The sequence below is a fragment of the Staurois parvus genome, unplaced genomic scaffold (assembly GCF_062004578.1).
Source record: "Staurois parvus isolate SC_StPar_1 unplaced genomic scaffold, SC_StPar_1.0 ptg000549l, whole genome shotgun sequence".
Lineage (NCBI taxonomy): Eukaryota > Metazoa > Chordata > Amphibia > Anura > Ranidae > Staurois > Staurois parvus.
The window spans coordinates 4,354,798-4,367,791 of NW_028318345.1; the positions used below are offsets into that span (position 1 = coordinate 4,354,798).

The 12,994-nt window shown below is 41.0% G+C and overlaps 1 protein-coding gene across 1 annotated transcript in view; it reads left to right on the plus strand.

Moving 5' to 3' along the window:
* The window catches only part of LOC149451072 (transmembrane channel-like protein 2-A), a 133,591-nt gene that overhangs the window by 84,128 nt on the left and 36,469 nt on the right, over positions 1 to 12,994 (plus strand). The window contains exons 13-14 of the mRNA XM_089691036.1: positions 98 to 247; positions 9,699 to 9,827. Coding sequence (XP_089547162.1) covers positions 98 to 247; positions 9,699 to 9,827 — 279 coding nt within the window. The remainder of the gene's footprint in view (positions 1 to 97; positions 248 to 9,698; positions 9,828 to 12,994) is intronic.

Consider the following 12,994-nt stretch of genomic DNA (forward strand, 5'->3'; position numbering starts at 1 on the left):
CATGCTCATTAAGATACTGACATTTCCAATTTATGATGCTGCTATCACAATATCAATCACTACATGTATGATATTTTAATAATCATTCTGTTTTCAGTTAGTAGAGGAAGAAGCAATAAAGAACCAAACTGCAATATTGTTAAACAGCCTTTATAATTCTTCGCAAAGCAATGGGAGCACATCAACACCCTATATTCATCCAGCTGATATGCCTAGAGGTCCCTGCTGGGAAACTAATGTGGGAATTGTAAGTTGTTTTGTATGTAAAGATCAGAGAATATATTGTTTTTATCTCCTGTTAAGAAAGATAACCATTCTAGTCAGGCATTATGCAATTTAAAACAAACCTACTGTATGCAAAATTGGTTGCTAAGCTCTAGAAGATTTTTTTTTTAAATTTCGTTCAATTAATTTTTATTGTTTTGTTTTGTCTTTTTGATCTCAGATACATGAATATAATTTAGCGCAGGTACAGGCAAGATTAATTATCTACTGGGTACAGTCTTATCTGAAGTAGTTACAATTTTCAAGTAGTGCAATACAGGTGGCATTACAAAGAGTGCCCAAGCAACAGAACAACAACTACAGTTTCGTCTCAACCTCAATACATTAAACAGAGGTGGTGCAAAAAACATGTAAGGGTAGATTTAGACATGCACTTCATTTCCTCTGAAGCCTGGAGACTGTTCAAATCATGCTTCAAAGGCGGTGAGGAAGTGATGCAATACCTCCTAACCGGCTGTTCTAACCCCACTGCATGTGGTTACAGGACATTTGCTTGGGCTTGATTGTGTAGCACGGCTTGATTGTGTAGTAAATGGCGGGTGGCAAGTACGCTGACTGCTACATTTCTGGTAAACTTTGCTGTGGGCATGAAGCCAATATGGCATTTAAACACCCCATTCCGCTGCCTATTGCAACATAAGGAGGATTGGCTGGTGGGCAGCAAAAACAAATTTTTGCTGCCCCCCCCAACTGCATGTCTAAACTTTGCCTAAGACTGAAATATACCAAGAGTTTATGAAAGCACTCCCAAGTTAGTTGCAGAATTGAAGAAAAAGAAATCTAATGGGGGGGGGGGGGTAGGGTAGTAGTTGGGGGAGTGTTAAGGGGTAAAAGTAATCAAACAGGGATGGGAGAAGAGAGATAGGGAGAAAACAGGAGACAGTAATGGGTCAAAGGTTCAATCTGGGAGAACAACACCCAGAGTCTCTAGGTTCAGAGTGTCCGAGAATCCATGCAAAAGCTAGAAGACCGGTAGGATTCAAACCAAAGTTTCGGATTTTTTTTTCATGGTGTTTTTTAGTATAGCTGTACGTTTTTCATAAAACATAACCTGAGAAACCCGCTGCTTGACTTCTTCAAAGGATAATGTGGAGAACTTCCTTAAACTAAAAGGGATGAGCCTCAACTGTGCATTTATGCAGGCTTCCAGCTTTTTTTGTTAAAGCCTAACTTCACGTTTAATAAACCTCTAAATAGTTTGTTTGGGCCAAGGTGGCCCAACAAACTATTTACAGCACTAACAGATATGCTTGCTGGGCATGTTGTATACACTGTATGGAGATTCAGCTACATACAATATACATTGCTGTGTTCCACAGTGGGATGGGGATTTCCTGTCCCACTCCCAGAACAAAATAGAGTCAGGCTGAGTGCTGTTTCTGCCATTCCCTGGAAGCTTTGTATTCTATGAATGAATACAAAACTTCCTTTGATTGGCTGAGGCAGAGAGGCAGACTTATGATGCCATGGTCTCCACTTCAGACAATCAGAGGAAGCTTTGTATTCATTCATAGAATACAAAGCTTCCTGTGAATGGCTGAGCAGTGCACAGCCTAACTCTATTTTGTTCTGCTAGTGGGATGGCAAATCCCTGTTCTTGTGCTAGAACACAGTACTGTATACTATATACTGAAGCTGCATACAAAGATTTATTTACTAAAGCTGGTGCACTCAGAATCTCATGCACTTTTGCGTGGAAACCAATCAGCTTACAGGTTTTATTGCTAAAGCTTAACTGAACAAGCTGAGGTTAGAAACTGATTGGCTACCACGCACAGATGAATGAGAGTATGAATAAACCAACTTTAGTAAATAAAGCCCACTGCTTATGAAGAACGCCCAGCAAACGCACCTGTTATGCAGTAATTAACTATTTAAAGGCATATTAAATGCGTCAGGACAAGTCTGATCATTGGAGGAAAGCAGACTGAGTTCTCAGCAGTCAGAAAGCTGATCATGGTGTGCTCTGCCGCCTAGTGTGGTCAGATTTTTATAGGAAAGAAGAGGAACTGGCATGAAACACCAGGTATTTCACACAACGGAAGCAATGCAAAGAGAACAGGGTACTTTTTCATACAAGTACATGCTACAGAGGGCATAAATCAGGACTATGAAATGTTTGGTTTACATATTATTTAAACATGGAATTAGGCTTTAAGAAGGTATTCATATGGGTCTTTGTGACATGTAACACCAGTAACTGTATTAAGCTGTTGGTAGACTCTATTTCAAAATGTTTGATCTTTAGATAGTTCCATTAATTGTGCCAACATGAGCTGTCAGTACAGCATCCCCAAAAACATTGTACTGAGTAGGCTGGGACAGCTCAAGTGATCCTCAAAGGGACCAGGTACCATTTCAAAAGAAGTTTATAATTATCTTCTATTGCCAACACATGGGCCAGTCTTTAGGCCACCGTGATCTAGATCCTGTTCTAGGTTACCAGTGGGATAGCCGCACCAAGATCAGATACTTTTTTTGCACTTAAGTGAGTTTGTTAGTCTGCATTGATGATAAAAATAAGGAGTATGCAGGCAAAATATGACCTGGACCCGGGGATTGTGTGACACTGCTTTTTTCAAATGTCATGATCAAGGAAAGATCTGTTTTTTTTCTATTACTGTTTGGAGTAAATGCTGAATTTGGAGATATTGAAATACAGTAACCGGTTTGAGTTTGTATGTGAAGAACCTGAAAGGGACTTTTACCAGAATCCATAAGAAAGGGTTTAATAAGATACAAGTGATTATTAGACCAAGTTTTGAGGGTCAAAGTAGTAGTGTAGCCTGGGGAGAATGAGACATTTACCAATACAGACATCAGGGGAAGATGAGACAAAATCAGTTGGTGGGTAGCTTTGCTTTCAAACAACCCTATAACTGCAGTATATGTTTAGTAATTTGACCTTACACTGGTTCTTGGGAGACAAACAAGGTAGGTTAGTTATAGATATAGGGCAATGCAAATAGGCCTTTGATGAAACCCACAAAGGGACATTGCTGGAGGTTTTCCATTGAGCCATTTAAGCCAGTTGCGCGGACTGATTTGGCAAGCCCAAGTTACAAAGGATTTGTTTTTAAAGCTAACCACAGACTTTAAAGTAAAACTAAAGGGTATAACTAAAGGCAAAACTTTGTTTTTCATTTTGGCTACAGTGTAGAGGGATTAGGACATCTGTCAGGACTTTACTACTGTTTGTACCCCATTAGGGAGATTCACCCTCTATATTTATCATGTTTACCATTACCATTAAAAGTGAAAGTAAAAGAAAATTCCAAAATAAGGTTTATCCCAAGAACAGTGATAGAGAGTAAATTTTCCAGTGGCAACCCTGGTGACAAGCAGAGATTATCTCACTTTGGAGCAATTTCCTCTCACTTGTCTTGGCTAAGAGAGAAAGGAAGTAAAGGGAGCTCTCCCCAATGGGACAAAGATGGCAAAAAAAACCCCCAAACCTAACAGTGGTATAATTCTCCCTTACTCTATCCAAAATGAAAAAAAAATGGCTTTAGTTTTACTTTAATTCTAGTCACCTAGGTATCTGTATTTAAGCTTCAGAGTGTGCTTAATTAAGCAATGGTTCCCCCCTTCCACCTAGCTCAGCACAATATTCCAAGCTGCTCTAACCAATACAGAAGCTTGCATTACAGGCTCTGATGGAAAGTAACTATTTGCTTACTGAGCTCCTCAGGTTTCAGGGTTCCCTTTATAAACTGCAGATTAAACACACTAATGTGTACCTCTAGGTGCATGCTATTTAGGTCTGCATCCAATTTCAGCACAGAGGTAATTACAGGTTTATTTCAGTTATATATGATTAGTGACTGAACTGTCCTTCATGATTAATAGTGGTGGGCTGAACACCCCCCGTTTGTGGTCAAACATTCAAACCTAACGAAAGTTCAACCGCAAACTTCAAACTCAATGAAAGTCTATGGGACTCAAATTCAAAAGTGTCAATTTTGAAGCCTTGTTATTGGCCATAAAAGGGGTATGGGGACTTGGGTTCTGCCCTGAGGGACATGAATCAGTGAAAAAAAAAAATTTGAAATGTACCGTTTTTAAAGGGGCAATCATTTTTCATTGCTTAAAGTAAAAAAAAAAAATCCTTTAAATATCATGCCTGGTGGATCCCTTTAAACTACCTGCAAAGTAGCACATCTGAACGATGTATATCACCTGCTGCAGCAGGACTGACATTTTGTTGAAAAATGACATAAATAAATACATAAACAGCGTAGGGTTTCACCCCCCCCCCCAATCCATACCAGACCCACAAGGTTTCTGGCCTTTACTGCCCCCCCCCCACCCCCGTGGGAGCTGTATTTACTTATGTTATTTTTATTATGTTAATATTTATTTTAGATTTTCACATCTAGAATATTTAATTCTTCTGTTTTTCGGTATTGATATGTGGTTGGGGTGATGGATGCCTTCAATTCCTCTGCTTGGCTAAGGCAGCAAAAAGTTAAAAGTAGAATCATAATATTTTTATAGGCTGGCCACCCTTCCTCAAGTCAGACCTCCCTACCCCCCCATAAAAAAATGAAACCAGGCATAAAAGGATAGATAGAGTGGTGCATGTGGAGGTAGTAGGTGGAGAGCATTACAGCATCTTCTCCTACTTCACCTCCATCTCCATCTTCTCCTTCTACTCTTCTACCACCTTCTTTTCCTCCTCTTTTTCCTCCCATTTCACCATACATTTTTCTCATCATCAAGGGTGTAGAGAAGCAACTTTCTTCACACTATCCTTGCTAAACACCCCATTCTGCAAGTTTGTGGCCTGTGCTATACCTCAGTGCCAGCCACCAAAAGGCCACATACCAGCTGCCATTATTTTGCTCAGAATCCATCCCTGCCCTCAGTCAGCATTTGGAATGCCATTAGGTAGCAAGAGGCAGGAAGAAATATGAGGAAGAGGAGGATTAAGGTGCTGGAAGGGATAAAGAGTGTTGGTGTACTGGCAGTGAAAAGGAGGAGAAGGGTTGAGATGTTGGCAGTAAGGAGGATGAGGAAATTGTGGGCAGCTCTCCAAATACAAAGGTAAAAATTAACTGACACTATCCCAGAGGGAGCCCAACGTGTTGTTGCAGGACCCCTCCTGCCTAGGGTAGAGGAGTGGACTCACCTCCAGCAGGGAGAAATCTAGCATTTACCCTAGCGCAAATCCATGAAGAGCGTCACATAACAATGAAAGGCACCAGTCATTTTATTCTTTTCAGTTTAGTCATTTTATTGCTTAAGCTTATTAGGGAAAGAAAGTTGGGGTTAGGTCTCCAGTAGAAACCAGAGTTTCCAGACTCCATTAGCCCAAGGGAGTCCCAAAATTACTCTGAGGTTGGACACCAATCACCCTCCAGCAGACATCCATCAAGCTCTTCCACCTTGAAAAAGCATAAACTCCTCGACCATGCAGGACAGCTTGAAGAATTCTGTGCTAGGCCCCAAAGGACTCAGGCCTACACAGCAAAACAACTTGCACGCATCCTCCCCAGGCCACTCCCCAAGCCTGGGGGAGAGATAGCTCCCCAGGCTACTCCCCAATCTTTTACAGCCTTCCCCAGCATGTACCACTGGCAAGAAACTACTAATTGTAGAGACCATAATGGCTAAATAGCACAAGATTTGCTAGCATCCCATAGCTATTGCCCAGCTAAGTGTCATTGACACCTAGTAGAGGAAGTAGGGTACTGCAGCAATTCTAAAACGGGAGAAACCAAATGAGAAAATACAAATTATCCCATTCACACTGCTACTCAGGAAAGGTAAATTTACTGGACACTGCCAAAATATAGGGTGGCTACATGGTGCTTTGAGGATGTGCTGCAAACAACCACCATTTTGATGATGGCATGGTCTCCTCTCATGACAAATGTGCCTCCGATCCTATAATCTCTGAGAAAAGTTTCTTTACACCCCACCAAGGCCAGGCTACAGACAGCCTTCATTGATGACTACACTGGAATATGAGTAAGAGGGTTTGGATACTGGCATTGAGGAGGAATGTTGGGAAAGGCTTGAACCCAAGAGTAAAATCTAGGGATCTACTGCCACTATCCTAAACTGAACCCAAAATACTACACTTTGAGAATGTACTGTGAACAACCTATATGAAGGCATAGCTGCGGGGAAAACCTATGGCCAAGTACTGCTGGTCTTTCAACAACACAGAAAAAGTCAGGCAGCAGCAAATTTGTAAGGTAAGGGAAAGTGGGGGTGGGGGGGGGGGGTGGGCCTTAGTCAGGGGAAAGGGCAGGCAGCAGCAAACATTTAATGTAGAAACCTACCACCATAGCTGTACCCCTCTCCCATCCCCCCAAAAAAAAGTTTTTTGGGGGGAAGGCATATTGTTGTTTATACTGTTCATTTTCTATTCTTATTTTGGGGCAGCAGAATGTGTATTTGTTGCTGACGCAAGCAAAGTTGCCCTACCTTGCAGCTTGTCGTCTAATATTTGTGCTCTAAAGTGATGTGCACCAAAGCACCGCATATTTATCACCCCCAGTGGTATAACTGCCATTAAAGTTAGCCACCCCTTTATTTAAAGAGAGGTCAGGGAGGTCTGAAGTCTGGAGGTTCTGTTTGAGGTTGTAGGTTTTTATGAATTTTTTTCTTAAATACCATTGTACAGATTTTATGGTTTTTTTTGTAACATCGTCCCCAGGGGCAGACGGACCATTTGGAAACTCGGGCACTGCCCGAGGGCCCGGGGTCAGTAGGGGGCCCCATGAGATGCCCCTGGTACCTTTTTCATAGGCTTTTTTGAGTTTGGGCAAGGACACAGGGGCCCCATGATCCCCTATTGCCCGGGGGCCCCATGAGTTGTCAGTCCGCCCCTGGTTATCCCTATCCTGGTAAACACAGGCATGGACAGCAATTCAAATGATGTAGATCTTTCTTTTTAGGCAAGAAGGAAGTCCTAGGCCCTAACACCATCTTGTTCCTATGCAAAATTAAAAAGGGTTCCTTGCAAAATAAGGCTTCCAGCTCAAATATTTGCATCAAATGATTCAGCTTTTTTCTGCAAACAAAAAGCAGCTTCAAGACAAATGGTCAGTAACAAGTGATTGCTGTGATTTAAGCACCTCAACACAGGCCAGGGCTTTACTACTAGAGATAAGACACTGCAGAGGATACAGCAGTGTAAGACTAGCCATGCAGGAGGATAATTTTATTAAGGGAGAATTGTCTGCAATTTACTAGAGACAAAGAGTATAGGCAGGCTTTTTACTACATAAATGAAAAGACTGCAGGTGACAAAGCAGTGTAAATTTAGTCGGCAGGACAAAGCTTGGCCGAACTTTGTAGAGATAAAGAGCCCACACTGGGGCTCTACTACAAGAGTTAAGATACTGCAGAGGAATCTATGGGAATCTATGTGAATAGAGGATTACGGTGAATTTAAGTGATAATGTATAAAGTGAGGTGGTTTAGGTGCAAATTGTTCTTGCACTTTTTTTTTAAATAGCTGTCAATCAGTTGCTTTAGACAGACTGATCCCTAGAGGGGGTTTTGGGTGTACACAAAAACAGGGCACATAAGAAAATGTTACCCAGTACTACATTCAAAAAGCACAAGCATAGTTTATTAAATTAGATGTAAACCCAACCACCAAAATCTAGTAACAGCTTTTGGTGCTGATATAAAGGTCCTTATTTGGACACCCCTACCTTCCACAATTTCCCACCTGTAAATCATCCTGGTACATGCTCTTCTAAAGGAAATTATAAACCTGTGTGCTGAGGCACATTGCACATTCCACTGTTGTTACCATTCACAATATTAAAAATTCCCGTTAACAGAAAACTATAGTCAGCAACAATTGGGAAATTTCACTGTAATGCATGTGCCCAGAACCAGCCTGTAAAGAGACTGTAAAAAAATTAACTGCAACCAGCAATATTGAGAAAAACGCATGCAGCCTATTATCAGTGTTGTCCATGTGGTGTAAAAAAAATTAGGCTGATGCACATTCCACTATTAAGATGAAAAAATTGTTCCCTCCCATGACCCTCAGATTCCCCAAGATACATGACATTGTGCTACCCACAGGACATTCAGTAAGTACTCTACTTTAAGAAACCAGTGCCCACAAGCCCAACACCCCCTTTTTGGCTGTTCTAAATCCTATACACATGCCACCTAATTGGCCCTTCTAAGCCATCTTACCTAAATTCAAAAGCCAGAAAGCACATTATTGATAGTTGATTGCTATGTAGTGAAATTGTGCATTAGTTCAGAGGGTCTGCAAATGGACTGCGTTTGCCTCAAATCCATGCTTGGCGTAAACTCAAACCTCATGCCTAATCAGGATCAGGGGCGGACTGACAACTCATGGGGCCCCCGGGCAATAGGGGATCATGGGGCCCCTGTGTCCTTGCCCAAACTCAAAAAAGCCTATGAAAAAGGTACCAGGGGCATCTCATGGGGCCCCCTACTGACCCCGGGCCCTCGGGCAGTGCCCGAGATTCCAAATGGTCAGTCCGTCCCTGATCAGGATCAGTAATGGACATTCATTGGCCATAGGTCTTTTAGCAACTGCTCTGTTAGCTACCTATGCTGATACTTTACAGGGCCAAAAGTTCAGAAATGCAAAGTTTTATTGACCAGTTCCATTATGACCAGTTCTATTATCCTGTCACATCTTTTTCATGAAAGTTTCTAAGGATAAAGTAGTAAAAAGTGACTGGTACTATGCACTTCTTTTATTTCATTCACCTTCTTTTATTTCATGCATTTTCAGGTGGCCAATATGGCTAAGTAAACAGCAGCTTGGTAACTTCTTGTGGTCCCTCCATGGCAGAAGGCACAACTTTGCCTATTAGAACATGGCTGGACAGCTCAGAACACTGAATATTTTAAAGGAGTATTGAGCCTATACAACTGATGCTTCTGCTTGTCAAGCAACAATAAAAGTACACAGAATGTGTGCAGCAGACTTATGCACTTAGGCTCCAGGGGCCATTTTGAAAACATTAGCATCCTGATATGATGCTGAGAATGTTGTACAATGCATTGAAAATAATGCTCATGACAACCTGTAGAGAGTAATCAAAAATTGATGGCAGAGATATAGGTAGGAAGGTAAGGAAAGTGTAAGTGATACAATGAAGCTCTACCAGTGCCAGTGCATTTTACAAGTAATGTACAGAGGCACTGGAATTGTGAGACACTTTTATTTAGGAAAAATATTAACTTGTATTAGAAGAATTGGTAATCAGACTGACAAATGTCATGTTGGTGGTCCATGACTGACCATAGAATGAGAATCGCTGTTTTAGGATACCATCTATTTTATCTATTTCTCCAAACTTAATTTTTTTTTGCATTGTGCAGAGTTGTAATTGCCATAAATACTTTTTATCTGTGGAGGTTTTATTTTAAAGCAAATGCCCAACTTTTTCTTACAGGAGTTTGTGAAGCTGACAGTCTCAGATACACAGATGACGTATGTTATGATTCTTATAGGAGACTTTTTGCGAGCGGTCCTGGTTAGAGTTCTCAACAACTGCTGGTGCTGGGATTTAGAAGGTGGATTTGTAAGTTTTTGTTTAAGGGAAGTGTGGGGAAACATTTGACTGTTATATTTTAAAGGTAACTCCATCGTTATACACATTTTTGGCTAGGTTATTATTGTAAACCAGGGCAGCCAAATAAGGAACTGCATTATCAGTGTTTAGTTTGCTGGGACATGGTCTTGAAGTTTTCATGTTGTCTGTCTGATGATGATATTTTTACAGTGGTGATGATGAATAGGGATTGGCTGAACATACCTGGGTTCAGCTTGCGGGATATTCAGACAGATCACAAGTTCAGATGCTGAATCTAAACCCTATTGAAGTCAATGGGGAATCTGTAAACTAATTATCCCAATTTTCAAGGTAATAGACAAGAGATCATCAAAAGCAGGCAACGGGTGCTGGGCACTGCCCTTGGGGACATGTACCAATGCAGAATCTTAAAAAGAAATACCATTTTGAAGGGAGCGGTGATTTTAATATTACTTAAAGTGAAACATTAAAAAAGGGGCTCCCTTCACATCTAAACTACATCATAGTAAATGTATGTAACATAGAAATCCTCATTAGTGCAGCACATGCATCTTCTTCCCATATGCAATTAATTGGATCTATATTATCCACCTCCATACAAACGTGACTCCCATCGCTTGAATAATACTGCGCTCCCCTCCGAAATTAGACCCAGGACCCAACAAAATGGCAGCCACAATTTGAAGACATTCAGTTCAATTATAAATATATATACTTTACACCTCGCTCATTTCCCTGATGAAGTCACGAGGGACGTAATGTAATGTGTGGAAGAAGCCGGATGTCGGAGGCTGCAAGAGTACTGAATCGCGGCTGTACATACTTTTGTCTTAAAGGAGCTTTGACCTCAGATTTTATGTAAGTGCAATACTTTTAATAAATTGTTTGGTTTTAGGTACTACACTATGAGAGGCTGTTCTTTGTTTATCTGAGCATTTGCACAACGGAGGAGAAAGGAGGAGTGAGTGTCTATAGAACCAGGGAGGAAAAGTTTGTCTATTTTCCCAAGAAGGAGAGACCATTTATCCCATATATACTGTATATCCCATAAGGGAAAAGTGCATCTAGACCTAATAATGTATGTTCTTGGGTCTAATTTTGGAGGTGAGCACAGTATTATTCAGGTGATGGGAGTCAAGTTTGTATGAAGGTGACTAATATAGAACCAATTAATCATGTATGGGAAAAAGATGCATGTGCTGCACTAAGGAGGATTTGTTTGGATCTAGGATTTTCATAGACTGACTGAATTGAATTACTTGCTGTATTGTCACTTATTGATCACAATGTATTGTATTATATTACAGTTGGTGTTGTATTTTTGTTTAATTCAAAATATTAGCACATGCGTTTATGTTACATGCATTTATTATGATGTAGTTTAGATGTGAAGGGAGCGCTGCATATATCTTTTTTTATCTGAGTTTACTAAATATGGGAACACGCATCGATGTGAGCTGCACCTGATCATGAATTTTTCACCAATTTTTCAGCACATTTACATTTTAGATTTATTGGGTAGAAGAGAAGTTACATTGCACTATAGTTTTAAACATTAAAAAAGCATATTCCTTTTAAAAAAACCTGCTTAGAAAAAAAAAGAAACCAGTTGGGAAAAGTAAATTGCTGGCAACTGTGTTTTTTCCTTTCTGTCAGTTTTGCTGTAAAAAAAAAAAAAATCCCCCAAATTCATGCCAGACCCATATCTAAGCATGCAGCCTGGCAGTCCAATAAAGGGGGGGCAGCCATTCCCCATCCTTTCCTGAAATATGGCAGGTGACATGTTCTCAACATGGAGGGTGTCCAAGCTAATGAGGACTAAGGCCTTTTCTCCAAAACCCTAACCCGATGGATATAGGTGTATGTGTGTGGGGGGGGAATTATTGGAATTTGGAAGTCCCGTTTAAGATAATGGGGTCCCAAGATATCCGCCTGCCCCTACTTGAATGTGTAAGAGGTACCTCAAGAGTATCCCTGCCCATTCACAAAAAATCAATAATAAATAAACATACAAAAAACATTTTTCCAGTCTTTAAAAAATATCCATTGTGGTAAATTCATTGTTCTTACAGTGCATCCAGAAAGTATTCACAGAGCTTAACTTTTGCCACATTTTGTTATGTTACAGCCTTGTTCCAAAATGGATTAAATTCATTTTTTTCCTCAACATTCTACAAACAATACCCCATAATGAAAATGTGAACAAAGTTCATTTTGAAATCTTTCCAATTTATTAAAAAAACAAAACAAAAAACAAAACACATGTACATAAGTATTCACAGCCTTTGCCATGACACTCAAAATTGAGCTCTGGTGCATCCTGTTCCCACTGATCATTCGTGAGCTGTTTCCACAACTTGATTGGAGTCCACCTGTGGGAAACTCAGTTGATTGGACATGATTAGGAAAGGCATAAACCTGTCTATATAAGGTCCCACAGTTAACAGTGCATGTCAGAGCACAAACCAGGCCATGAAGTCCAAGGAATTGTCCATAGACCTCCAAGACAAGATTGTATCAAGGCACAGATCTGGGGAAGGGTACAGAAAAATTTCTGCAGCATTGAAGGTCCCAGTGAGCACAGTGGCCTCCATCACCTATAAATGGGAGAAGTTTGGAACCACCAGGAATCTTCCTAGAGAAGGCTGCCCGGACAAAATGAGCGATTGAGGGAGAAGGGCCTTAGTCAGAGAGGTAACCAAGCACCTGATGGTCACTCTGAAAGAGCTCCAGCGTTTCTCTGAGAGGAGAAGCTTTCAGAAGAACAACCATCTCTGCAGCACTCCATCAATCAGGCCTGTGTGGTAGAGAGGCCAGACAGAGGCCACTCCTCAGTAAAAGGCAAATAGCAGCCCTGGAGTTTGCCAAAAGGCACCTGGGGGACTCTCAGACCATGAGAAACAAAACTCTCTGGTCTGATGAAACAAAGATTGAACTCTTTGGCCTGAATGTCAAGCGTCATGTCTGGAAGAAACCAGGCACCTCTCCCCACCAGGGCAATACCATCCCTACAGTGAAGCATGGTGGTGGCAGCATCATGCTGAATCGATGTTTTTTAGCAGCAGGAACTGGGAGACTAGTCAGGATTGAAGGAAAGATGAATGCAGCAATGTACAGAGACATCCTTGATGAAAACCTGTTCCAGAGCACTCCAG